General features: G+C 55.7%; 1 protein-coding gene across 9 annotated transcripts in view; it reads right to left on the bottom strand.

Moving 5' to 3' along the window:
* SCN5A (sodium voltage-gated channel alpha subunit 5) overlaps nt 1–27,145 on the bottom strand; it is a 109,382-nt gene that overhangs the window by 67,922 nt on the left and 14,315 nt on the right. For 5 of the 9 annotated variants that reach the window (XM_082413716.1, XM_082413709.1, XM_082413712.1 and 2 more), the window contains exons 1-4: nt 6,152–10,671; nt 5,926–6,017; nt 2,403–2,633; nt 954–1,017 (exon numbers count right to left, since the gene is read on the bottom strand). In XM_082413716.1, the coding sequence (XP_082269842.1) occupies nt 954–1,017; nt 2,403–2,633; nt 5,926–6,017; nt 6,152–6,519 (755 nt within the window). In that variant the 5' untranslated portion in view covers nt 6,520–10,671. Of the gene's footprint in view, nt 1–953; nt 1,018–2,402; nt 2,634–5,925; nt 6,018–6,151; nt 10,672–13,005; nt 13,135–14,475; nt 14,723–21,927; nt 22,074–24,585; nt 24,912–27,145 lie in introns of those variants that run through there. The other 4 variants (XM_082413711.1, XM_082413714.1, XM_082413717.1 and 1 more) reach the window with 3 other exon arrangements.

Below are 27,145 nucleotides of genomic sequence, written 5' to 3'. Positions count from 1 at the left end.
ACAGTGCAGACACACAGGGGGAGCATGCGGCTGAGGTGAACAGGATGGAGCCCAAGGCAAAGGTCAGGTGGCCGTGGGGCTGTGGGATGATTCTAGGGTGGATGGGCTGGGGCCCGGCCATGTCTGGAGGGGACAGCCTCTCTCCCAAAGAGGGAGCGATGGTCTGGAGTCACGAGAGGAGTGAGTGTGTGAGAGAGAGGATGGGGGCAAGGGGAACTTGGCAAGTAGGAGGATGCAGCCAAGGGGCCTCTGTGCCTTGCTAATGTCCTAAATTAAGAAATTAAGACTTTTTCTTTAGAGACAGGAAGGGCTCTGGAACTCCATATTCAGAGATGCGGGACTACAGCCCCGAAGAGCACCTCCCTTAGGTGAGCCTGTGTGACCCTCCCCATAACAACCTATGACAGTCACGCTGACCCAGGCGCCGGTGTGCACAAGGCCCTGGAAGCTGCACGTGGCTACTGGGCATCTCTGGGTACCACACCCGGGCTGCAGGTCCAGGCCCTGCTTGCCCTGGAGGAGAGTCTAGGCTGCCGGTGGAGGCCATACTCACTCTTGACCTGGTGGACGGATGAGGAGGGAGGAAGTGAAGACAGGAGGAGGTGGGTGCCGCCCTGGGGGGGCTTTGGGAAGGGAATGGAGCCAGGGTTGGGCTAGTGTGGGGCCCTGCAGGGTTTCCTGGGCTGCCCCCCAAGTCCAATCCCATCTTCAAGGCTCTGCTTGCCTTCCCTGAAGAGCCGAACCCCCATCTCTTTCTTCACCCCTTCCCAGCTGTCACCCTGTGGAGGTGGGGGGCAGCTGTCATGGGCCTGGCAGGGAAGGGAGGCAGGGAAAGGTCTTGTTGTCCCTGGGGTCAAGGGCATAAACTGAAAGCACAGTCAGTTGAGAAAGCACTGGGAGGAGACTCCCGCAGCTGGGTGAGGTGGCCCTGGGGGGGGGTGGGTGTTACGTACCCAGCGTCAGAGCTGTTCCCACACAGTAACACATCAGAGGTGCCATTCTTGAGCAAGTAGTTTTCTGGAAGAGAAGCATCCAATGGTGAGAGGCACGTGTGGCCCAGACTCCTGGGGGTTCCAAACTGCACCCTGGGCTTTGGGGAGGTAGCCACTGCTGGGGGTCTTCCGTCCGCTCCTCTGCCCTCTGCCTGACCTCTGCCCTCTGCCTGACCAGGTCTGAGGCAACTCTGGCTGAATCCCTGGGCTTCCTCTGGCTCCTCCTCCGATGTTCAGCTGCCAGTGTCCCCAGGTGGACTCAGGAAATCCCCACAGGGAGCTTCCGGACCCTGCCCCAATCACTCAGGGGGTCAACCTGGGTCAAGAGAGGCCCTGAACAGGAGGCAGGGGTTTGTTCAGACATGGCTGGGGCTGGACCAGATGAGACGTAGGACATCAGTCCTAACGCCTCCACCCTGTGACCATCCATCAGTCCCCATCACTCCCCACTACCTGCCTTAGTCTTAGGCGTCAATTCTCCAAGTGTGGTCCCCAGACCAGCAGCATCAAGCATCAACTCTGAACTGGTTAGAAAGGTAACTTCCCAGAGCTACTGACTCAGAAACTTGCAGGGTGCGGCCCAGCAGTCTGTGTTTTCCAGAGCCTTCCAGGTGACTTTGGTGTACACAAATGTTTTAGAACAGCTGCTACGTGGCCACACTGAATCACAAGCAAATTTACTCATTGAGTTTCCGTCTATTTCTTTTTTCCAAAGTGGACTGCTGGTGTATGTTAGAGGCCTTAACTTCAGAACGGCCCTCGGGGTCCTTGTGGCCTGGAATGTGGCCTCGTACCAGCATCTACCTTTGGTCTAGACTGATGGCTCCAGTCAAGAGAGGTGCTGGTCATCAGCCCGGAGGATGGAAGTGTAACCCACGGGGCAGTGAAACAACTCGAGGGGCTCACATGGCTTTGTACAATCACCGAGCTTGTCCTGGGGTGCATGGGTATGGACTTAACATCCTGACAAGGATCACTGAAGTCAAGTGACAAAGCCCATGCCAAGCAAATGGGGCCTCTACTCTGAAGCCTCACAAACTACCCCAGCTCCGTCCCCCTACCCTTTCCCAAGCAAAACCCCTCTCCCTGCTGGCAGGCTGGTCTCCTCACCATTCCTGACCCTTCAAACGTTGTAGCTGCCGTTCTCCTACCTACCTCTCCATCGTTCCCACTCTTCAAGTGTTATCTCCCCATCTAGCCCGAGAAGTCAGGAGGACAGGTGCTGAATCTGCTCCTCTCCTGTCCTCTCTCCCAGAGCCCCAAAGGGCAGGGGCTGGGATCCCTGACACGCAGCCGGGTCTCTGGGGGAGCAGGTAGGGCTTGGACGTCCTCAGAAGGAGGCCTGTGTGGGAGATGCTCGGCCCTGGTGGCCCCACAAAGCCCTGCCTGGGCCACAGAGCCAGTCAGCACCTGGGTCTTTGAGGTAGAGGTCCAGCGATTCCCAGACCAGGCCGTCAGCTTCCACGGAGCCGTTGGTGCCGCTGAGCACCGTGAAGTTGCGAACGCACTTGTGCCTCAGGTTGCCCATGAAGAGCTGCAGGCCGATGAGGGCGAAGACGCTGAGGCAGAAGACCGTGAGGACCATCACATCGGCCAGCTTCCTCACAGACTGGATCAGGGCCCCCACGATGGTCTTCAGGCCTGGGGGAGGCGAGGAGGAGCTCGGAGTCACCCACGGCACCCGTGCTCCCTGCTCCAGTGGACAGGGGCCAGGCCTGAGGGGTGCCGGGCCGGGGGGGGGCGATCATGAGGTGGGGGCAGGGGAAGGAGGCCTCTCCTGGGCTTTTCAGACCAACACCTCCCTTTCCTCTACTGCTGAGAGTCTGTCCTGATCCCCCTGGGGCAGGAGTCCAGTCTGGCTGTGTATTTTCAGAGGGGCCTATTTCTCTTTGCTCTCCATAGCCAAATAAATGAAATAAGTATGGAGAATGCTGTTTCCTTGCGGGAGAAAACACTCAAAGCCCATCCCCCTCTGGTTGGTCCCAAGTTATGCCAGGCCTGTCCCTTTAAATGTAGTTCCTGGAAAGGAGACAGAGGGCCAGGCCCCCTCCAGGGCAATGGACAGCCTTGGCCTTGATCCTGAGATGGGGAGTGACACAGCCATTCTTGGTAGGGGAATGTGGTGTGTGCACTGGGGAGGTTGGCGGGGGGGTCTGGCTAAGGCCATGGTGGGTGACGTCCTAAGGGGCCTGCTCTGGCTCAGTCCCCACTTTTGGGAAAGGCACAGGGGTACCTGTTTTGTATTTTCCTCCTCTTCCCTGTCCCCCTGGGACCCATCCCCGTCCATCCCACCCCCCAAAGCTAAGAGGCCGTGATCTGTTAGTTGCACGGCCCAGCTCCCTGCAGAAGCCAGCGCCGCACAGAAAAGCACATGTAGACGCCTTTGGTCTGACACTTGGCTGCGGTCCTACAGCAAGTTCACAAGTTCAAGCAGAGCATTGGGAGCGAGGGGGCTTCTCTGCCAGCAGCAGGGACTCACCTCCCATCCCTCCTCCCCACCCCCTATCCCTCCTCCCCACCCCTCCCCACCATCAAAGCGGCCAGATCTCAGATTAAGCCCCATCCATCCATCGTCCAGCCGGTTAATGTGTTAGGAGCACCTGTGCGGCTGTGCCCACAGCTGCTGTGCCCATGACTCAGAGACAAGGAGGCAGCGATGGGCAAACACGGGAGAGGGGAGAGGAAGTCCTCCCCACAGTGCCGCCAACGCTGCTGCCTGCCCAGGGCTTGGAGGCACTCAGTGTTCTCTGTGAAATCATCCTGGCAGATGTTGGCAACTGCCTGGGCACTGGGTGGACCTTGCAGGGGTCTGGGCCCAGAGTGGTGGAGGTGGTGATGGTGGTGGCGGGGTTCATGAGCCTTCTGTAGTCCAGAACTATGCTTCATCTCTAGCAGAGCTTCTAGGACCCTTGGTGGGCATCTGGTTCTCCTCACCACGCTTGGAGACCCACCCATAGTGTGGGGCATGGTGGGGGCAAAGTGAGGGGCCGTGGGCAGCAGCTCACATACCCAAATTAAACTCTGGCTCCAAAGTATCTGTGGCCTGAATCACTCAGTTCAAGGCTCTGAAAAGCACCTCCTGGTCTGTGGAGATAGTGTCCTTGGGGACAATCAGTTGGTGACCCATTCCTTTAACCATTTCTCACATTGATGAGAGTCCACTTCTGGCAAGAATGAGTCCAACCAAGTAAAGGGATTCTTTCTGAGAAGACCCAGGAAGAGATGGGTCCTGGGGGATCAAGTGGGAAATTCTCCCTCCACTGAAGTTCTAACAGGCTGGGCGAAGAGCCCTTGGAAACTAACCATTCCGATTCATTCCCATTTTAAAGGAAAGGAGACTGAGGTCTGGAGAGGGCCACGGCTATTAAGCCTCAGCTCAGGGAACGCCTCCTCAAGGGAGACTTCGGTAATGCTGACCACAACATTTTCCTAATGACCACTTTCAGGAGCTGCTGTTTGCTGCCTCACTGGGTTGCTGGCAGCTTTGAAGAGATCCAGTGGGACTCGGTTGGGGTTTGCTGGCTCCCTCCTTTAACCCCGGACTGAGAAATATTTTCCTTTGTCAGCCTTATTTTTTTAAAGTAAAACAAACTGGAACATGATTTTTCTTAATTGTCATGGTCAGTGTGCTTATCTATCCTTGCCGGGTGTGTGCTGTGAAGTCCCCAGGGCCCTAGAGGACAGACCCTGGCCGATGACGCCTGTCACAACGTTGAGGGGGCTCCATGGGGATAGGAACAGAGTGCCCCACTAGCTACGGGCTCTTAGCAGAGGTCTGGGCCCCGTGCGGGGAGTGTGCGGGCAAGTGGCTCCTGTGCTCACCCCATGGTGGGTTCAGAGCCAGGAGGAGAATTGAGGCTCAGTGTGAAAACAGCATAAGTGGGGGTTCCTCTTATTAGATAATTAGCCCCACCGGGGGAGTCTGAACTCCTTCAGGGAGCTCACAGCAGGGTCCCTGCCTCCCTGGGGGCAGCAATAGCAAATGCAGGCCAAGGGCCCAGGATCCCCGAGCTTTCCAAGTCAGGAGTGGATACAACCATCTGGCTCACCAGCTCTGACATCTCTCCAGATCGGTGACATGCAACCCGTTTCCAGCTGCCTTCTTAAAAGAAATGCCTTCTCTAGTTCTGAGTGGGGATGCACTCAGAAAAGTTTCTGGAAGGGGCCTCTGGGCTCTGAAATCATTATAAGTCTTTGAGAGTTTTCCTAGATGGATGGGGTAGACTGGCTTTCTAGAGAGGTCGTCTGGGCCTCAGAAGGTTTCCCGGGGACAATTGCCAACATGCGTCAAGGAGAATTTCTTCCCGAGGCTACCATGCACGGTTTGCTAAACCTCTACCGCACATGCAGCAAGGGCTGTTAGACGCCAAGGCCCGGTGACACCTGTCCACAGAGTACTCTCCGTTTCACAGAATGGGGCTGCGGTGTCGGCTGTGTGTGTATCACCAAAGGGGGCTCAAGGCAGGGACCGGGCACTCAGCCATGAAAGGCCATGCCTGAGCTGTCCTTTTTTACTCTGGGTGTGGTTTCCCTCACAAACAGTACTTCTAGTTTCCTTATCGGAGGATGATGCTTCAGGCTGAAGCAACTCACATACAAGCTTTTAGCTATTCCAATAGTTGAGTTCAGTTTGGGAAATAAACCACTACCTTGGGAAGAATTTGGGTTCAATCCAGGACCTGCCATGGAGTACTCTGTGCCCCCGGGGGTCTATGGTGGTGGGCTTTGCTGGGGTGGGCAGTCCGAAGCCCATTCTGAGGCATGGAGGGGCCAGCCGTGCCCACTGAAGACAGCCCCCATACCCAAGCTCTGGGAAGGGTATTCTGGGGACAGGCATATTTGAAGGGGCCTTCCCGAGGGTCGCCTTGGCTCCCAGGTAGCTGGAAAGGCCCAAGCGTGTCCCTCCAGCCTTGGCGTTTAACCTGATTTTCACCTGAAATGACTGATATAGTTTTCAGGGCCCGGAAGACTCGGAAGGTACGTAAAGCTGAGACATTGCCCAGGTCCACAAATTCAGTGGTGTATCTGTAACAAGGGAAATTCACACACAAGATAGTGACAACACGCCAGTAGGACACACAGTCAGAGGAGGGGGGTGGGGGAGACGGAGAGAGAGTCACTTGTAGCTGAGATCTGGGAGGCAAACCTGGGCATCTTACCTGGGATAACTGAAATAGTTTTTAGAGCTCTCAGGACTCTGAAAGTTCGAAGAGCCGACAAATTGCCTAGTTTTATATTTTCTGATACATACCTGTAGGATCAAATCACAGTTATTGGGAATTACAAAGCGGCACCTCAGCCCGCCCTCCCCGACCAGCCCTCTCCCTTCTCCCCCTCCCACGGGGAGGGCTGTGCATGACCCGGGGCCTCCCCCAGGTTTTCTTCCTGATCTCATCCCTCCTGCCACGGGGAACCTCAGCGAGGGTGCCTTAAGGATGTCCACAGAGCAAGCTCCCAGGCGGCTCTCTCGGTGATGGTCCTGTGAATAACCAGCGCCACGAGGTAACGACTCTGCCACGTTCTCCATGCCACTTGGGGACTATGACACGAAGCCACATGGTGGGGTCTGAGACTGGGGACACAGCAAAGAGGGAAACTCCATTTTCCAGGAGGCTCAGGCCAGGTGATATAGGAAGCAAGCGGGTTTGCTGGTCCTGGTTTTGTTCTACGTCTTCTGCAGTGTCACCAGCTCGTGCCTGGCAGCTCTGATCCGTGGGACCCTGAAGTCTAGCTGAAACCGCTGCGGAGTCATGGCTGGGTGTCCGAGGGCAGCCCACTCCCTCCTTCCAACCACAAATCTCTGCGCAAGGCGTGGCTCAGGAGTCCCTGAAGTCAGGAGGTGGAGGTGACTTGAGTACTCAAAGGGAGAAGAGTTCCCAAAATGATGCTTTGGAAGATGAGATGGGAGGTTGCCCAAATATTTAGCTCTTAACTACTCACAGGCAATGGCCAACACAAGAAAAGAAAAAAGCAGGTTGAGGGGTCCTAGGGATGTGCCAGCCCCTCTCCCATGAGTCCACCCCAGTCTTGGTGTCTTCCCACGATGGCCCTGGGTCTCCAGAGGAGTAGTGACCTCGGGAGGCAAGCAGCCCTCCTCAGTGTGTGTCCTGCTTGGGCCCGAGTGGTGCTCAGCAGGGTTGAGTGGCCGTGGGGCTCCCACCTGCAACTTGGACAATCGTCCATCCATAGCTTCCACAATCACAGGAGGAAGGAGTCGGTCTCTGGCTGGCAGGGACCCGCCCAAGCAGAGCGTGAAGACACGTGTGGATGGGTCACATGACCAGGATGTCTGAGAGATGGATGGATAGTGTGTGACCAGGACTGTTGGGACAGTGGCAAGTGACTTGTGATATTTAACCAAAGGTTTCATATCCAGGGTGTCTGAGATTTAACCAAAGGTGTCTGATGTTTGACAAAGAACAGCAGACTCAGGATGTCTGATGTTTAACCAACCGTGTCCGACCCGGTGTCTGAGTGACGTCAGTCCAGGGACACTGGGTGAGTGTCGAGGATGGGCTGACAGACTCACTCTGCCTATCACTGTGGACCTCCAGGCCCTTCCACTCGGCTCAGAGCTTCTGAATCTGTCTTCAAGCTCTGGGGTCTGCAGGGAGGGACTTGGCAGGCTGTGCCAAGGGACTCAATGTCCTCGGGTCAGCCGGGTCCAGCTCTGACCCTGGGCTGACACCAGCTTCCTCTCCATCCACTCATGGGGCTATTCCATCTTTATGGGGTCCTGTGGACGAGGCCTGCTCCCTCCTTACTCTCCACATCCCTTCAGAGCTGGGAAGTCAGCAGACTCATTCTCAGCAGAGCTTTCCTTCTGTCTACACCAGATCCTTTCCATGGTGTGGTTTCCATTCCTTCTGCTGGACTCACTGCAGCTTGCAAATCTTTCTTGGGCGCAACAGTCAGATGCAGCCCTGTGTTCCGGGGTGCGTAGAAGTCACCTCCCTTGTTCTGGCCCATATACATCTATTGATTTAGTCGAAGCTCCCTCTCAACTTTTGATGGCTCTTCTACTTTCTGTGAGGGCTCTGACCCTCAGGCCTCTGTCCCACACTCTCCTCTCAGGCTTGGACTCTCTGTCCAGACATGGTGTGGCCATGGGACTGCCAGGTTGAACCTGGACCATTGCCGATGTCGCTGTTACATGGAAGCCACAGTTCCAGCTTGTGCATGGCCCTGGATCCATTTCCTGCTGCTACTCCAATGCGTGTGGCCTGGGACAAAGTTTTCTTGTTCAGGACACTGGCTTCAAGGCTGTCTCTTCTGGTTACAGGGAATGGGCAGAGAACTGTGCCAACTGGAGAGGGAACCAACCGTCCCTGCTTCAGCCTCTTCTCCCTTCCAGACCCTGCCTGGCCCCTCGTGTCTCCAGTGAAGCCCTGCCCATCTCCTGCTTGGATTTAGCCTGTCTTCGCCTGTCGCAGTGTAGACCCTGCCTTCCCCACCTCCTCAGGGCCCCCAGCACTGACAATGCTTGCCCTCTGCTCAATACCTGCTGGGCATAGGAAAGCTGAGACCCCAAGGTATGTGCTTCCGGCAGCCTTCAAGGCCAGCTGTGTGGCTGAGAACAGGGTGCAGCCAGTGGTTGACTGTGGGTGAAGTCAGGTCACACGTGGGAGAGCAATACTGGGGAGGAAGAAGACTTGACGGTGGGGCACAGGGCAGGGTGAGGACAAGGTGTGTCTGTGACCACGTCTGTGACACGGGGGCTGCCGCCTCTTTTACTTGACCCAGAACCTAGTGCCTGGCTACTTCCCATTTTGGGGCCCTAGACCCCCACCAAAGCCTCTCTTGGGGCCCTGGAGAATGGCAAGGCAGGAGAGACCCTGTATTTAGCAAAGGGCCAGCTTCAGCAGTGGCCCAGGTCAGGGTGGAGCTCTGCTCCTGCCAAGCTGGCAAAACGCTCCTCCAAGCCATTCTACTCTTTCTGCTGTGGCCAAGTGGCTGGGCAGGGGCAGACAGCTGCAGGGGTGGATCGTGGGCCCTGGCACAGAAAAAGCAGCTGGTGGTGGGTGAGAATTCCACCCCATCACACCAGCCCCAGTGCAGGAGGGAGCCTTTCGGAGGCTGAGGAACCATGAGGAAGGCAGACCCTGGCCTTCTTCCTGCTCTTCCCCTATCTTGCTGTGCAGCCCTCCCATTCCAGGCAGACGGCCCCTCCTGGGCTGCTAGGCAGAGGTACAGACAGCACGTTAGCTACTGCAGTGATTGCCACCCTCTCCTCTCTGCCCTCCCTCCCTTCCCCTCCATGTTTGGTTTCCATAACAACCCCAGAAGGTGGGAGGCTGCGCTAACTAGCAGGTAATGCCCAGCTCAAAGGGGGCGACAGGAAGAGCTCTGGCTGCGGGATTGCAAGTGGAGCCTGGCAGGCTTCCTGGCACCCCCTCCAACCCTCCACAATTCTAAAGTGGGTGGGGTTGGGGATCAGGTGGAAGCCTAGCCAGAAACATCAGAACAGGGGTGCTTCTCAAGGTTACAAGTTAGGAGACTTGGTTTGAGCCCCAGCGTTGCTGCTGATTCATTCTACAATTTTAGGCAAGTGGTAGGCTCTCTTTGAGCCTCAGTTTCTCCATCTGTAAAACGGAGGGTGGGATGGGGAGTTTCATTGAATAGAACTTTGTTGCCACTTAAGACTCCTCTGATTATTCTAAGAGCCCCTCATTATTGAATCATTTTGGCTATAGCAGAACACTTTTCACAGCATTACCACGGCAGTAATTCATTGTTTTCATAAGGCAGGAGCGCTGTCAATCAAAGTGCCAGGCCAATCCAGCCCAGAGCACAAACCTGACATGCCAATGGACCCAGGAAGCCCCAGGGGAAGTTAGTGGACCATTTCTGTGAGACGCTCGGAAACCTGGAAGTAGTCTGGTGGCCTCTGAGGCCCCGTTCTGCTTTTTCTCCCCTGGTTCTGGTCCAGAGTGAAGGCAGGAGGGCTTGGTGAGGAAGGTACTCCTGCTCTGTGATTCCCAGTGGAGGGAGAGGTTTTCTGCGGGATTCCACGGGGATTGACTGGCATGAGACAGGACAGGAGGACTGGCTAAGGGCTGGATGGGGAGGACTCAGAGCATTTCCCACAGTCATGGGCTGATGACAAGCCAAAGCCTGGCTCCTGCCATCAGACAAGGGGCCCGGGTTGTGGGAGAGTTGCTGCCATGACACAGTTCTGCTGAGGCTCTAGGATGGGAAGGTAGGAAAGGCTCAGGCAGATGCTCTATCCTCTTGAATCCCCTTCCTGTGACTTCGAGCCCTCAGGGGCCCGTGGATCACTGCCCACCACCCCCCCACCACCCCCGCCGTAGGGCACCTTGGAGCCTGGGCCCGCCTTAGCCTTAGCCATCCTCCTCCATTCCCATGAGTGCAAGCCCCTGTCTCTGACAGAGAATGCTCCCTCCCTCCTCACACATCAGACTTGCCTCCCAACTCTGTGTTCTCAGCTGATGATCCTGCTTCTTACCACTGAGAAAACAGAAGCAATCAGAAGAGAAATTCCTTCTCTCACTATCGGCTCTATCAATCCACCTCCACTGCCACTTGAAATTCTGCCTTCCCTGCTCTTACGGCCAACACTCCACCCAGACCCTGGATTCCTACCCCTCGGGCCAGCTCAAGGGCTTTGCTCCTGCAATTGCCCCCTTTCCTCCATCACCAACTTCCCCTCTCTCGTGGATTGTTCCCATCAACTTGCAAAGATGCCTCCCTTCTTTAAAGGTCCTCCCTTCACCCATCCTCCCCTCTGGCCACCACCCTACTTTGGGTCCTATTTTAGAGCAAACCCCACAAAGCAGATGGGTACATTTGCCTCCCCCCCGCCCCGCCCTCTTCCCACCCTCCCTCAAGCCTTCTCTAATCAGCCATGTGTCTCCCACTCCCCTGGAAGCCATCTTGTCAAGGTCAAAATCATCAACCATTTTTATGTTGTTGACTTCAACGGTCCATCTTGGTTCTCACCTTCCTCAGCTTCCTTGTGGTTTCTTTCAAGTCGAGTCACATTCGCCCATTGGTTTTCAGGATACTGCTCTCTCCTGGTTTTCCTCAGCCCTCCCTGGCAGTTCCCTCCAGTTTCTTCGCTCCATCCTCCTTTTTCGTGACTTCAGGATGTTAGAGCGTCCCAGGGTACAGTCCCCAGGCGGCTTCCCTTCCCTGGCGACACTCCCAGATGATCTCATCCGGTCTCCTGGCTTTAAATACCATCTGTATCCCGACAGCTTCTAAATTTATACCTCTGAGTGGACCTCTTTCCTGAACTCCAGGTTGGAAGATCCAGTTGCCGACCCGATATCTTACCCTGGATGCTTTCATACCTAATACATTCCAGACCGGATGTTTGATTCTTCTCCTCCCTCTGTTTTCCAGGCCAACGAATGGTCACACCAGCCACTCAGCTGCTCAAGCCAATAGTCACCCTGAGGTCTCCTGTCAGCCCTACCTTCAAATATACTTAGAATCTGACCATGTCTCTCCCCTTCTCCACTGGGACCCTGGTCCCAGACACAGTCCTCTCTCTTCAGGCTACTAAAATAGCCTCTGAGCTGCTCCATCACTTCCCCCCTTATCCCTCCACAGAGTCCTGTCCACAGAGCAGCCAGGGCGATCTTCCTAGAATGTAAATCAGACCGCGTCCCTCCCTGCTTTTAACCCCCATTGGCTCCCATCACACTTGGCTTTTATCATGGCCTGTAAGGCTGCACAATCTGTCCCCCACACCCCACTACTCTTTCCCTTGTTCACTTAGCTCTGCCCAGGCCTTAATCTACACTGGATTCAGGGCGAGTGGTAGCCTCTCTCTGAGCCTCAGTTTCCCCACCTGTAAAACAGCAGGCTGGAGTCAGCTCACAAGCAGCGTGCCTAGAAACAGGGGTTCTGATGCATGTTCTGACCACCAGGCAGAGAGCACCCCATCAGCAGGGTCCAGCTTCCCTCTTTTCCTCTCTCCTCTACTGGATGGATGAGCTCAGAGCCGCTCACATCCAAGGGTAAATAAAGACTTTGTCATGAACTGGTGGGTTCAGTGAATCTGAGAATCCTAGAAAGTGGCAGTTGAACTGAACCTCTGATACCACCCAGCTCAACACCGACCTTTCACCAGTGGGGAAACTGAGGCTCTATAAGGGTAAGGAGTATAACCCTCGTCAGCTCTGCTCTTGTCAATGTGCGGCGCCCAGCCCTGCACTCACTGGGTTCTCCACACACATCAGGCTTTCAGAAAGGGTTTGATGGCTGAGCCCCTGACCATGACTCCTGCATGGGAGGCCTGCCCTAATCACTCAACTCCACCAGAAACCAGCATCCATTGCCTGAGACATCCAGAGTGGCATGTCTCAACCCAACCCCTAAGCAAGGGTCCCTTCCCTGGCAAGGAAGTGGGGCCTCAGCTGGCATGGCAGCAGGCCTGGGGTCACATTTGCTTACTGTGTCCCTGGCATCAGTTTTCTCATCTGTAAAATGGGAGTAAGGAACCCCCATCCAGGTGACCTCCCTGGCTGGTGTGAGGACCCACTGGATCATGTCAGTGACCAGGCGTCTCACAATGTGCCAGACATTGACTGAGTGGAGATTGCAGCCATGCTGGGGCACCTGGCATAAGCTCCTGGGGATGCCCAGCCACTTCTCCAGCTCCTTTGCTCTCTTTCCTGCAGTTTAAATCACCTTGGAATCCAGGTCACTGTTCACAGTGGTCCAGAGATTTCAGGTTGTAACATTGGTTTCCCTTGACAGAAACGGCAGAGGATGCTAAACCAGAATCTTAATGAAGTCCCTTGAGCAAAGGGCTGCCACGGAGCCACAAATGAGCCAGGGGGCCTAACCAGCATGGCCGCCTGAGCTACTCTGAACCCGTCTCTCCCCACCAGGGTGAGCCGAGGGCCTCCACGCCATCTTCCTCCTGCAGAGCTGATGTTGCCTCTGCAGGGAGGCAGAGAGGGCTGGGCAGCCCGGGGCCAGGAGTGGCGCCCACGCCTGTCAGTGTGGCTGAACCCGCACAGCACAGGGGCGAGGTACTTACGCCATGATGATCACACTGAAGTCCAGCCAGTTCCACGGGTCCCGAAGGAAGGTGAACGCATGCAGGCAGAAGCCTCGAGCCAGAATTTTGACCAGACACTCAAAGGTGTAGATGGCAGTGAAGGTGTACCTGGGGAGGAGAGACCGGTGGGCTTTCTCAGGGAGGGTGAAGCCCGCAGGCCAGGTTGGCAGGAGCCCTATGCAGCTTCCCTCTTGAGGGCTCTCAGACCAGGCTCCCTGCAAAGCCCCCATGGCAGAGCTGGAGTTGGGGGCCGGAGCCTCATTCCAAACACCTGGTCAACTACTGCATCTTCCCGTTTACTCAGCGTTGTGCATGCCCACGTGAACCCTCCATCTTCCGTCTCTCGGTTGTCTTGATGTAACAAGACCCTCCACGTATCTCCCCACCCCTGCCCTGGGGGTCCAGGTACACAGGCATACGGTGGCCACTGTGGGACAGTTAGGACACTCAGAGTCATGGCCCCTCACTCTTGTTTGTGGCTCCTCAGTGATGGGAGGATTCTCATCCTCAACCACCCACAGGCAGGTGGGGACAGCTGTCTACCTTGGGCCTGGAAAGGGGATTGATGTTCTAACACTTGAGGCTGGGAGGTTGCTGTTCTCTGTGTCCGGGGCCAGCTGAGCAATCCCAAATGCTCAGATGCTGGCACTGCGGCCCACAGGGCCACAGCCATGCTTGTCTCCAGGTCTCAGCAGTTGGACGCAGACCCCAGCACCAACCATGCTGCTGGGTCCTGTGTGAACAAGGAGCGCCACCAGACAAGCCACTTAGGTAAGAGAGGATGTCCCCAACATTTCGTTGGTCCCCTAAAAACAGGGCCTGTTGGGTTCCACTTAGAACCTATGGGTCAGGTACGTTCATTTGGGAAGAAAGAACCAGGCATGCTTTTCTAAAATTGTGCAAATGGTTGTAGGAAGCAGGACTTAGGGAAATGAGGCAGCAAAGTGTGGTGTTGAGGTCGGAATAGTCCTGGGCCTTTTCCCGGCAGCCACACCCCCTAGCTGCAAGGTCTGGGGTGGTTACTTCTCCAGTTCTGTCTCTCATCTGTCAAATGGACATAGTGTCTGTACCTGCCCTATTGGATTGTCATGAGGGTTACGTGATGCTTATTGTTCCAGGATATGGCCTGGCATGCACTAAGTGCTCAATCAATTATTAGTAGTATTGTCTCAGAGCCTTCTCCAATACCATCAGTCCTCTTTAGGGTGGGTCAGGGAGAAACCCTCACTTGGCCAACCTGGAGAGCTTCCTCTCCTGAGGACATAACTCAAAGCATGAATTTGGCAGGACTGGAAGCAGAGAAAGAGGGAAGGGCTAGGGCAAGGACCACCCCCCCCCACGAGGTGGGTGAGTCCCTGGGCCTCTGCTGGGGTAACTTTGAGGCCAAGAGTCTGGAATGGAAAAGGCAGGGTGGGAAGGGCTGGCTGGAGAGGCCCTGAAGATACTCACTCGACATATTTGGTCCAGGGTGGAGGGTCGTGCTGGGCCATGAACACGCAGTTGGTCAGGATGGTACACATGATGAGCATGCTGAAGAGCATGGCGCAGGGTCAAGGAAAGCCGCCTGCAGGGGGCCAGACAGGCTGCCACCGCCAGGGGGTCCCGCCCCAGGTGTCGGCACCGCCAGGCCAGGGCTGCCAGATCAACGAGACAGGGGCTCCCAGGGGACACACCGGGGCTCTGCCCAGTCCTTGCCAACCCCTCCCCACTGAGGCTGGACACCTGCCCTGCTCCACAGCCCCCAACAGGGACCAGACACCTGAATTCAAACAGCAGAGTCCCTTGTAGGGCCCATGCTGGAGAGCAGGTGGGTGGGGCCGGCCCCCAGACCTCAGAGGTTTTTACCCATGGCCTAGTGGGAGCCCTGTCCTTGGCCACATGAGAGGGAGATGGGCGTTTATAAACAGCTCCTCAGGGGCCACTGTTTCGGGCAGAGGAAAGCCACGGTGGCAGGGCCCCGAGTCCCCTCCTCCACTTCTATGGGAGCAGCCCACGCTGACCTTTGAACTAGGACATCTGCCAAAACGTTCATGCCTTGTCCGGACACAGTGACCCGGGGGGAGGCAGGGGACCACATCTCTGGCTGCTTCCTCCTTTGCACATGCTCTTCATTCGTGGCCTCTGCTCTGCCTAGTACACTGCTTCCCTCCTTCAAGGGGTGCCTCCTCCGAGCAGCCTGCCTTGACTCCTTGCTTGCTGCACCCCCATGGCACCAGGCATCCCTCTTTTAGCACGTCTGGCTCCCTGAATGGCAGTGCCCATCTGTCCCCACCAGAAGGGGAGCTCTTCAAATGCTGGGATTGCGTCTCGGGCATCCTCTGGGCCCTTGGCCTCACATTGAACTGCTCCAGGCCTTGTCTGATCCCTGAGTCTTTTTTTTTTTTTTTTAATATATTTATTTATTTTTGGCTGTGTTGGATCTTTGTTGCTGCACGTGGGCTTTCTCTATTTCCGGTGAGCGGGGGCTACTCTTCATTGCGGTGCGCAGGCTTCTCATTGCGGTGGCTTTTCTTGTGCAGCACGGGCTCTAGGCGCACGGGTTTCAGTAGTTGTGGCACGCGAGCTCAGTAGTTGTGGCTCGTGGGCTCTAGAGCTCAGGCTCAGTAGTTGTGGCGCATGGGCTTAGCTGCTCCGCCGCATGTGGGATCTTCCCAGACCAGGGCTCGAACCCGTGTCCCCTACACTGGCAGGCAGATTCTTAACCACTGCGCCACCATGATCCCTGACTCTTTGGCTCCAAGTCCCAGACACTGCTTCAGGCTGGACAAAGCTCTGACTGACCGCCATGGCCTCCCTTACCTCTACCGGACCTACAGAGGAACAAGGGCCAGACCCTGGGCCTCTTGTGGGTAGGGGCACCCCCGAGAGGCCCAGCCCAGAACAGGGACACTCTGCTGTCCCACAAATCCTCTCCCCGGCCCGAGAGAGGAAACTGGGCCTCCCTTCCCTGCAGCTGCCCCCAGGCTCACCACCTTGTCCCGGCCTCAGCCCTGCGGGCAGCAGCAGCTGCCAGCCAGGCGATTCCCACGGGAAGCCCAGGAGCTGCAGTAATTGAGCTCCGGGGGCCTGCCTTTTCCCTCCCCATTACAGTTCCACCCTTTCCCATGGCTTCGCCCAGCCTCGGGCCCGATGGGGAGCCCAATGCAGTCAGACTGGAGATGGGGCTGAGCTGGGGTACTGACTTTGGTGGGGGGCCTGCCCAGCTGGGGAGAGAGGTGGGATATCTCAAGGAATCTAGGTGAATGCCCTCCACACCTCCAGCACTCCTTCTAGGGAATCCAGGGAATCAGGCAATAGCATGTCAGACCTGGCCCCCAGTTCATAACGAATTCTCCAATTTCTCATCTGAGATCAGAGGGGTCAGGTTTTGGGACACCCACCCCAGGGTCTGGATGCTCAAACCAGAGTTGCTCAGCTCAGCGGCCAGGGCCTCAGGGAATCTCGATTCCTCCCCGGCCAGAGGGTGTCTCTCCAGACACTGAGGTCCCTCCCTCAGCTTGGTATCTGTGCATCCCTCTGCCTGGGGGAGGGTCTCCATGGCCAGGCCTAGTTCCTCTCTAGCTTTCAAGGGCAGGATCAGATACCCATCTCAGTAGCCCTTCTCCCCTACGTACATGCGCGTGTGCACAAACACATTCCCGTTCTTCACACCCCGGCTCCCTGCCAAGGCTTTCCTCACTGGGCAGGCAGTTAACAAGCCCCTCAACCAGACTTTATTCATCCCCACAGATCCATTGCTAAACCAACTGAGGATCAGATGATTCCTGAAATATGAAAGTAATGATGCTAAGAGCAAGTATTTATTGAGCCCTTCCTAGGTGCCAAGCTCTATTCTCTGCATCTATTAACTAATTCAATTCTCCCAAGAACGCAGGAGGTGTTCCATTTTGTCTCCATTTTGGAGATGAGGAGACTGAGGCACAGAGGTTATCTTGAAGGATGCTCTAGTAGGCAGAATAATGCCCCACCCCCCGTCAAAGACAACTACATCCTAATCCCTGGAAACTATAAACGTTAATTTATACAGCAAAAGGGACTGTGCAGATGTGATTAAATTAAGGATCTGGAGATTATCCTGGATTATCTGGGTGGGCCCAATTTCATCACAGGGTCCTTATAAGAGAAAGAGGGAGGCGTCACCATGATGCTTATGAGAAAGACTCCACCAGCTGTTGTTGACTTTGGAAATGGAAGGGGGCCAGAGCCGAGGATTTCCCGTAGCCCCCAGAAAACAGAAAAACCTAGAAAACAGACTCTCCCCTAGAGCCTCCAAAAAGGATTGCAGCCCTGCCGATACCTTGCTTTTTAGCCCAGTGAGAACTTTTTTGGACTTCTGACCCCCAGAACTATAAGGTGGTAAGTCGTGTTGTTTCAAGTGGTGAAGTTTGTGGTAGTTTGTTACCGCAGTCACAGAAAACGACTGTGGGTACAAACCACAGGGTGAAGGGCTCTGTAAAGTGTGAGCAGACGGCCATCCAGGAAGAGGAATAGAATTATTTGTCATTTTTAAGAACAAACCTCATGTGAGCACATGTGCGTGGCTCTGTGTGGGAGACAGGGAGGCCTCTTAGCCATTGAACTGCTCCAAGATAGGATATTATGAGAAACCAGACCCGCCTCTGGCTAGGCTGGCCAGGAAGGCTTCCTGGAGGAGGCATTTAGACAGGCACTGGAGGCTGGTTAGGGTTCCTCCAGCCGTCAGTCAGCTCAGCTGGTCCTGGTGAGGCTCAGAACTGGGGAGACCCCTGTCTGGGGAGCCAAGCCTCTCCCAAGCCCTCTCTCAGTGCACACACCACTCACAGCTCTCATTAGAGTAGAGAAAAGGTCACTTGGCAGACAGCAGCAGTGCGGACAGGCCGCCTTGGACCAGAGGACTTGGCGGGACACAGACAGAGGCGAATCAAGGTCTAGCATCAAGACTTAGGGAAGAACCAAAGTAGACAGCTCTTCTGAGCCCGGCTAGCCAGGGCCTGGGTCACACGGTGGGAAAAGACAAGTGCTCCCTGAATGAGTTTTGGCTTTTCCAGACACAGCAATGGAGGGTGAGGTGCGCAGATTCTGGTCTCTGCCACTTGACTGCTCAAAACCCTGCCTGGCTCTCCTATCCTTGAGGACAGCCCTTCCACTATTCTCAGTCTTTCTTGTGTATGTGATCTTTTCCTACCTAGACTGAGCCTTTAGTCCATGTGACTCCACCCAAGCATCCCTGGGTCCCCCATGGAGCCACCCACACAGCCAATACCAGAGAGATAAGTCAAGTGTACTCCTGGCCAGGGCACACCTGTTTGCACTGCCTGGTGGTTTCAGGCCGATGATTGAGCTGGTTTCATGTGTGGGCAGAGGCAAAGGCCAGCTCTCCAGGGCTGAGCTCAGCTGAACATCTTCAATCCTGCCGTGTCATTGTCCCCAAACACCCACTCCCAGCCTCATAATTAAAATGCCAGCAAGGACTGCCAGCCTGGGTTGTGGGGAAAGCCTGAAACTGGGGCTGCCTGTCTTCAGATCCTAAGGAGTCAAAAAACTCCCAAAGAGAAGGGAATTAATGGTCGGGGTATTTTCATATATTTGTGCTATTAAATTAACACACACACACAAACACACACACAAACATGTGGTTTGATTGCCCACTTGAATCTTCTAGGGGAATGTGGGAGGATTTTGTGAACAGATCCTATGCACCCAGGAAGGCAAAAAGCTGCTTGCCATGAACGTGCGGCCTCTCTGAATGTGACTGCAGTGGAATTTGGCGTTCTGTTGGTTTCTTTTATTTAATCCTGGCAGGAACACACTCTGCAGGATTATAACAAAAATACTTCAGAAAAAAAATTCTACATGCCCATATTTACTTTTTAGGCAACTTCCCAGGGACGCGCTGCAAGCGTGGAGCCCAGAGCAAAGCTGAACTGAGTTATCGCGCAATCACCAGCATGTCACTGGGAATGCCTGGATTGTCGCAAGTGAGCGGGATTTCTTTCTGGAGAGCAGTGACTGCATTCCTGCCCCCTTGTAAGTTAGTCTTTGCCCCTACCACCCTGTCCAAAGGGCCTGGCACAGAACTTTGCACACTGGGGACTGAGATGTTTGAATGGCTATAGAAATGTAAGCCAACAATCAGTTTCGGTTTTGCCACATGAAGAAGTTCTAGAGATCTATGGTACAACAATGTGCCTATAGTTAATATGACTATACTGGACACTTAAAAATGATTAAGATGGTCAATTTTATGTTACATGTTTTCTACCACAATAAAAAAAAAATGTAAATGGAGAGAAAGCTCATAATTCAAAGCCTGAAATCTGTGGGCATTAGAAATGCATGGTGACTGCCAGTGGGCATGGGGTTTCTTTTGGGGGTGATAAAAATGTTTTGGAATTAGAAAGTGGTGATGGTTGCACAACCTTATGAATATACTAAAGTCCACTGAATGATACACTTTAAATGGTAAATTTTATGGTATGCGAACTGTATCTTGATTGAAAAAAAGAGAAATGCATGAAGAGCTTGTAGATTTCTAGGCCTCACACTGGTGATTCTGGTCTGGAAGGGGCTAGGAATCTGCATTTTTAACAAACTTCCCAGGTGCCACTGGCAGACTGACATTTGGAAATGACTGCCTTAGAGCAGTGTGTGCAAAAATCATGGAGACCTTCCTAAAATGCGGGTTCTGGGCCCAAGTTTCAGCAATTCCTATAAGATCCTTGTGATACTGCTGCTGCTGGTTGGTGTACCACACTTTGATGGCAAGACTCAAGGACACAGAGGGGCTGCTCCCAAACCCCACAATCCAGGCCCCTCTTCTCCCTCAGTGCCCCCCAAGCCCGCTAAGGGGCGCTATTGGAGGCCAGCAGTGCGCTCCCATCCCCAGGCAGTGGAGCGTCAAGGTAGCTGCTCAGAGCCCAGCACAGGGTCTCCCAGATGCTGAGCTACTTCCCTGGGGCAGCTGCCCTGGGAGACAAGGTCCAACTCAGTGACCTCAGGGCCAGTCCTGCCGGGCGGAACCAGCCCCGCACAGCCTCAATGCCACCGCTCGGTGGACCCTCTGGCCAGGCTGGGGACTGCATTGCCCCTACCGCCTCCCTGGCCTCAGCTGCCCCATGGCCCAGCTTTGCAGGAACCCTGGGACTGCAGCTGCATCCCTAGGGGCTGCGGTGGCTGCCAAACAGAGCTGGGTTGGTTAGATACCTGGAGGAGAAGCCCCAGGTGGGAGCCGGAGCGTGCTTTCAGGGACGCCACGCCCTTGGAGTGAGGCCGGAGACAGGCTCCGAGCAAGAAGGCGGCTGGCCTTTCCTCCCGTTGCACTGCTCTCTCCAGGCTATGCCCACATGCCAGCAGAAATGACAACTCCTCGTGTGGTTGTCTAATCACTCTGAGGGGACTATAAAATTCCCAAGGGGGCAAGGACAGGGTCTTATTCAGCTTGACACCCCCAGGGTGCCGGGAAAAGTGCCTGGCACCTACAGGGAGCTTGGGAACGGTTGCAGAATGGCTCAAAATTAAACCCAGGACCACCCTTGCCTCATAAAGTAGGAGGCAGCTGTGAATGGTAGGCTGCCCCTGAATATAGTCTCTCCCCACAGTGTCTGTCCACCCTAGAGATCACCTTGCTGATGCCACAGCCATGGCCTGCATGGGCTGGGAGCGGGGGGTGGTCCCTGGACATACATGTGTCTCAGGATCTCCATGAGAAAGGCAGGAGCCAGTTGGAGGGGGCTGGGGAGCGTCTGCATGCAGAAAACAAACGGGGCCCTGAGGCCCTCCGACTGGTCCCTGGGTTTGGGATCAGGCACCGGGGCACAGGTGGGCAGACAGTGGAGCCAGGAAAGAGCTACTCTCATCCCTGCCTGGACAGGAAAGGCCCCCCGAGCAGTCAGCATCTGTCTTGGTTACTCAGTCCCCCACTGAGCAGCTGTTTTCCTGAAGCCTCCTGCCCTGACCAGAGGTTAATGGGTAAGACCTTCGCCTTCACCTCAGAAAAGGTCCATCCGGAGGGGGAACTGAGGGGGGACCTTGGGGAGCTCTCGGGCCAACCTGCCAACCCCAAAACTAATCATACCACTGAGCCCAGCATCATTGATTCAATTAACAGGCAAGTCAGCTGCAGCTAAAGCAAAGCTGCCCAGGCCCTCACGGTGAAACACAGATGCCTCTGACTCCACAGCCAGACACCTGCCCCGCCGCCCCGAGAGGCTCCATGTGTAGGGCCCCTTTTCTGAAGTCCAGAGAACAGCCGTTTCCCTGTCCCATGCTTGGCCCGAATGGGGTCCTCCTAGGGCCCAAAGACCAGTACCCGTCCCTTACCACACTGCAGCCATCCCGTAGCTCTCCTCCACAGCCTGAAGATTTTTTAGGTTGTGGTTTATATAACTTAACGCTAACTAGAGTTCTTTGAGATACTCGGAAACTGCAAACATTTTGTCAACACCTAATCAAAAAGCAAGCGATGCCTCCCTCGAAAGAGGCCCACATGTGAATAAACCAGAGGCCTCTTTACTGGCAAGCGTTTTTTCCTTGGCTGAGCCCCCGTGACCTGCTTGAGGTCCCAGCCGGTAGGCGGGGAGGTGCAGGCCCAGGGGGAGCAGTGGGAGGGGACATGTGGAGCCAAGACCAGAACCAGGGGACACTGATCGGCCTCATTTCTTCTGGGATCCTCAGTAGCTGAGCTGCTAGGACGTTTCTCTCCTGAAGAATCAGAGCCGAATCTCCCAAACTCTCATGTGCCCACGATCCCCTGGAATCTTGTTAAAATGCAGATGCAGATTCGGGGTGGGGTCCGAGAGACTGATGTCCAACCGCCCCCAGGTGACAACTGTGTGCTCGTCTGAGGACCGACCGGGAATCAGCACCACCCTCAGCCCTAAACGCCCCTTCCACCACCCGCCCCCCTCCCTGTTTGGGGCCCACACAGCGGGGACAGACTGCCAAGGATATGAGTGAACCAGGATCTTCATGGCCGCTCTCCGGATGGGGTGGAAGGGGCTGAGGACATACAAGGCGTTGGTGGCACTGAACCGGAAGATGGTCTTGCCTTTGTTCAGGACGATGAAGGTCTGTGGATGGAGAGCTGCTTTAGGTCGGGTGGCGGCCCCTAGGCCCTTATGGAGAGAGGCTTTTGGGGGGCAGCTGTTGGCTCAGAGCCCTAGAACTCTGGAGAAAGTGTAGGGTGAGAGGAAGAGGAGAGGGCCTGAGGGAGAGGTTGGGGGTAGGGGCAGTTGGCACATTTGGCAGGTGAGTGGACCCTTGCTGGGTCACCCAGGGCTGGGGTGGGACAAGATCAAGTTTAAGGGATTGTCAGGTTGGGTGGATTTAGTTTCGCTTGAAAATTACAGTCCCAGCCAGAAGAGGCCTTTCATGATCCTAGCCGAGCTGTTATCATAGCGGAGGCCAGGACCCAGCTGATGCCCCCTCCTTCCCCTCTCCCTTCTGACCCCTCTGTGCTTCCCCACGAGGCCCACTGAGGAGTGAGGGTCTGATAAGGAAGCTGGGTCAGCAGGGAGGACTAATGGGTGAGAGTAGGGATGAGGAAAATGCAGAGCCCAGCCCAGGAGAGAGAAGCTTTCCCGGGGACCGTGTCTCCTGGGGTCCAGACACATGGCAGCCCCACCTGACCCCAGAGGACACGACCTAGTGTCTTCCTCGGGGGATCATGTGCAGCCCAGGGTAAACTCGCTCCCCACGCTTCCAGAAGATTCTATCTACACAGCACAACGGGGCATGGGAGTGGACAATGGGTGCTGGAGGCTGAGCCACGAGCACATCGAGTGGGCATTTGAGCCAGATGCCGCCCTTGAGGACAGCAGTACATTGTCCCTGCCCTGGCTCAGCGGGTGCAGCTGAGGTGGCATAGCCTGGGGCTGTGCTTCTCCAAGGGCTGAGCTGTTGAGATAAGGTTCTATTTACTCGGGGCTGGGGAGACAAGTTGACCAGATAGATGAGGACGTAAAGTTCTGCTGTGGTGCCTGCATCACCCGGTGGGGCTGCAGGCAATGTGACCGGGGGTCAGCAAGGAGAGACAGGAGGTTAGAGACCAGAATCCTACCTGGGGCCACCACTCAAGTGTCCCCGATCACAGGGACAGGAGAGTGTCCCTGACTCCTACCAGGCTCAACTGCCACCAGCCCCCCAAAGCCCAGCCCAGCCTTGGCCTACTCTCAGCTGGGTCCCCGTGCCTGTCCCAGCTAACTTCAACCCCATCGCCACTTTGATGCACCACTCAAACCTTGATTCGTCCCCAGCTGCAGTCTTAACCCGACCCTAATTCTCACTTCCAGCTCTGACCAACCAGGACCTAGGCCCACCCAACCTGACTAATCCCAATGTCTAGTCTAACTCTGACCCCAACCGTGGCCCGAGGCCCCCACCTTAACCCAGCTTGAGTCACTCGAACTCGGGGTGGCGGGGGGAATCGAGACCAGGTTCAAGGTCTCTTTTCCCACCTGTGCATATAGCCTGGGTGGGCTTTCCTTCCACCTACCCACTCACAAGTGCCTGCACACACGGAGACAATCGGCACCTCTCCCACCCTCAGACTCCTGGTCTCCTGAATGCCGTCTCAATGCACAGTGGCACACAACTCAGACGCCTGGTGACACTGACACGCAACACTCATACCCGCCAGGTGCTCCATTCACTTCCTCAGTGCTTCCTAAGCCCTGGACCAACTGCAGTGATGTGGGCAGGAACCATCCGCCTCGGCACCCAGCCTTTTGGGGAAAGGCCTCCCCCAAATTCAAACCCACCTTCTTCTGGCAGTGAGGCCCGAAGTGTGGGCAGCTGGGGTGGGGAGCAGGCCTCTGCAGGAGCCCTGCGTGCCCGTGGTCTGGCTGGGTGCAGGGCTGAGCACACGGTCCTGAGAGATGAGGCCAGGGCAGGGGACCCAGATGGGGGAATTGACCTCCTGGGTAGAAATCCACGCCTGAGGCAGCCTGAGTTACCCTGCCCTAGTGGACAAAAGCCCCTTCCTCTCCCTATACTCAGGAGGGACAATGGCAGAACCACCCCTCCCTACCCCTCTCAGATTTCCCACTGGCCGTCATAGCCCCATCACCAGCCCACAAGGCCCAGGATGCTGCTGCCGTGGCCCCCAGCCTAAGCTGTCATTACACAGCCAGTGCCTAGCAAATTCCGTGGGGCGGGGGATGGGGGCTACATGCTGTCTCTGGTTAGGAGAGGGATCACATGCTGTGCTCCGGGGCCCAAATTGGACTCAGGGCCCGACTCCAATTCACACATACCACGGGACCGGGAGGAGTCCTCCAGGGGTGAGAATCTAACCACAGATGATTCCCAAAGTAGATACTCCACAGGGAGGCAAGATTTCAAGTGTGGCTGCCTGCTCTTTCTTTCATAGCACCAAACCATCTCAGGCTGCATGATTCTGGCCTTTTATTCCGGAACTCTAACATTAAGGTGATTGGAATATAGATCACTAATGACTCACCCTCCCAAGGCCCAGGGAAGCCAACCCCAAACAGAGCCCCGTATGGAGGCGAGGCCCTCTCGCTGCCTGCTGCGTTGACAGGGATGCTGCAGGGAGGTGGGGCGGGGGTGGGCAGCAGTCACCTTTTGGGTGCTATAGAAGGGGTCCAGGTCCTCCAGGGGCTCCCCAATGAGCTCTCGGGGTGGGTTGCCATAGAGATCCGGCAGCTTTTTGGAGGCCTGCAGGTCCAGCTGGGGCTGGGGAGCCTCCTCCTCGGGCAGCCTGTCTCGGCTCTCCTGCGAGGCGGCCGAACCTCGGGCCTGCTTCTCCGCCATGCGCTTCTCGATGGCCGCCAGAGACTCCCGGGTGAACCTGCGGAAGCGGCTGGTGCCCCGAGGTAACAGGAAGTCTGCCATCTTCTCATCCTGCTTCTGGGGCACAGGCTGTCCTCACGCTGCCTGCAGGGAAGCTGAAAGACACAGACATGGGGCTGATGCTGCGCCCACGGCCAGGGGGCAGGGTGGCCAGACCTGGGGGGAGTGGCTGGGCTGGTGGAGGGAAGGACCAGCATCTTGGCAAAGATGCTCTCCACCTCTCCACAGGCACACTTGGCGGATGCCGGCCTGGGCAAACCCAGAGCCCTCCAGGCTGCAGGGAATGCATGGGAACCCGCAGGAGGGTCACTCCTCCCTTTCCCATCCCAATGAGAACGTTTGAATGCAAGTAGGCACGAGTGACTGGGTCACTGGGGACCCTTCATTCTACCCCACTCGATACAAAAGGGCACACTCACACCTGTTGGTTCCTTAACCAAGCCCACTTTGAGACACTTCTCACAACTGATGCCGACACACCCTGGGCTGAGGGGGACACTCCATGGGGCAGGAAGGGGGCCTGTCACCTTTTTATTTCAGATCTCTGGCCGGGTTGGTCCTGAACAAATGAAGGATGGAATGAATGACGAATACGTAGAGGAGGGGCAAGGGCGTTAGGAGGTACCCACTGCTGCCCTTCCTCTCAGCTTGTCTCCTCTACAGGAAACCCTGGGACCCTAGGAGGGTGATCAGAGCCCTCCTGGGCCAAGGTCCCAACTCTGGGCTTCTTTTCCAGGCAGATCCTCGGCCTGAGTGGTGGGACCAGAGGGTGGGGGACATTCTGTCTGGTCTTCCCACAGCACCACGCACCTGCGTGGGGGAGGGTGCCCAGACTTCACCTGGGGCACAGAGGTTCCAACATCTGGCCACTGAGGGGGTATCTGGATCTGCTCACCGAGGCCCAGGCAAGTCCTGCAGGTTTTTGGAAACAGCTGGGTAACAACGTGGCAGCTGCCATCCAGATGTTGGCACCGCAGAGCTGTGTACACAACTGCCACAGAGCCCCCTGAGAGGATCTCAAAGAAATCCCCAGAGTGAGGCATCCTTCCAGAGATGGGAAATGCTGACGGAGCATCCCAGACTCCTCATGCCTCCACTCACTCCCCTCCTCCTGAGTCTGAACAAACCAGGGCCCATCTCGAGTAATAGCAGAACCAGAAAATGGTGACCACGCTTCCGCTAGGACGTCCAGCCGGCAGCCTCTTGTGACACCAAACCGGGAGAATGTGGCCCCCGGTGGCCTCAGATGATCCAGGACCTGGTGTGAACAGGCTCTGACTCTGATACGGAGGCCAGAGAATGTGTACCCGACTGCCCCACCAAAACAGGATGTGGTCGGCGTAGCTCCTGACTGGGACGCCACTGCCACCGGGAGGGGGAGGCCGTGTCACTAATTACATCAAACCTGGGCAGGGCCAGGCACCTGTTGGAGATCTCTGCCAGGACAGAATCCCTTTCCGTCAAAGACCAGCTCTGCCTTGATCTGACTCCTGGGATACATGTCACCAATGACCCCAATGAGCGGCTGCCACCCCGACCCCTGCACACACTCCGCCAAGGGCCCAGGCTCCAATCACCGTGAAGTAGGCACATGGCCAGGTAACAGGTAAACAGTGAGCAAACACAACACAGCCAGGTCTCAAAAGGGCGCCTCTGGTCCCTAGGGAGATGCAGCACGGAATGTGTGAAGGGAAGCCAGAGGAGAGAGGCCCCAGGACAGACACCGTCAGAACTACCCCATTCTTCAGCCTCTTGTTCTTCTGGTTCACTCCAGTAAAGTTAAAGGAACATCTTTGTTGAAAACAGCAGGTTGGGGCTTCCCTGGTGGCACAGTGGTTGAGAATCTGCCTGCCAATGCAGGGGACACGGGTTCGAGCCCTGGTCTGGGAAGATCCCACATGCCGCGGAGCAACTGGGCCCGTGAGCCACAATTACTGAGCCTGCGCATCTGGAGCCTGTGCTCCGCAACAAGAGAGGCCGCGATGGTGAGAGGCCGGCGCACCGCGATGAAGAGTGGCCCCCGCTTGCCACAACTAGAGAAAGCCCTCGCACAGAAACGAAGACCCAACACAGTCATAAATAAATAAATAAATAAATAAAAAGAACGTGAATTTCTAAAAAAAGAAAACAGCAGGTGAAGGAGTAGGTCCCTATTTAATAAAAGCCTGTCCCTGTCTACCTCCATCTTTGCGTGAACAAAGAGAGGCGTCTGTAATACTCATCACCAAATGTGAATGGTGACTTTTTTTCCTTGGCTGGTGGAAGTTTAGGTAATTTTAAACTTTCTTCTTCGTGCTTTTCTTCAGTTTTGAATTGTTTATGATGATCT

The sequence above is a fragment of the Balaenoptera physalus genome (genome assembly GCF_965194825.1).
Source record: "Balaenoptera physalus genome assembly, chromosome: 11".
NCBI classification, from domain to species: domain Eukaryota; kingdom Metazoa; phylum Chordata; class Mammalia; order Artiodactyla; family Balaenopteridae; genus Balaenoptera; species Balaenoptera physalus.
The sequence above is the reverse complement of the archived record's forward strand: the minus strand, read 5'-3'. Positions and strand labels throughout refer to the sequence as shown.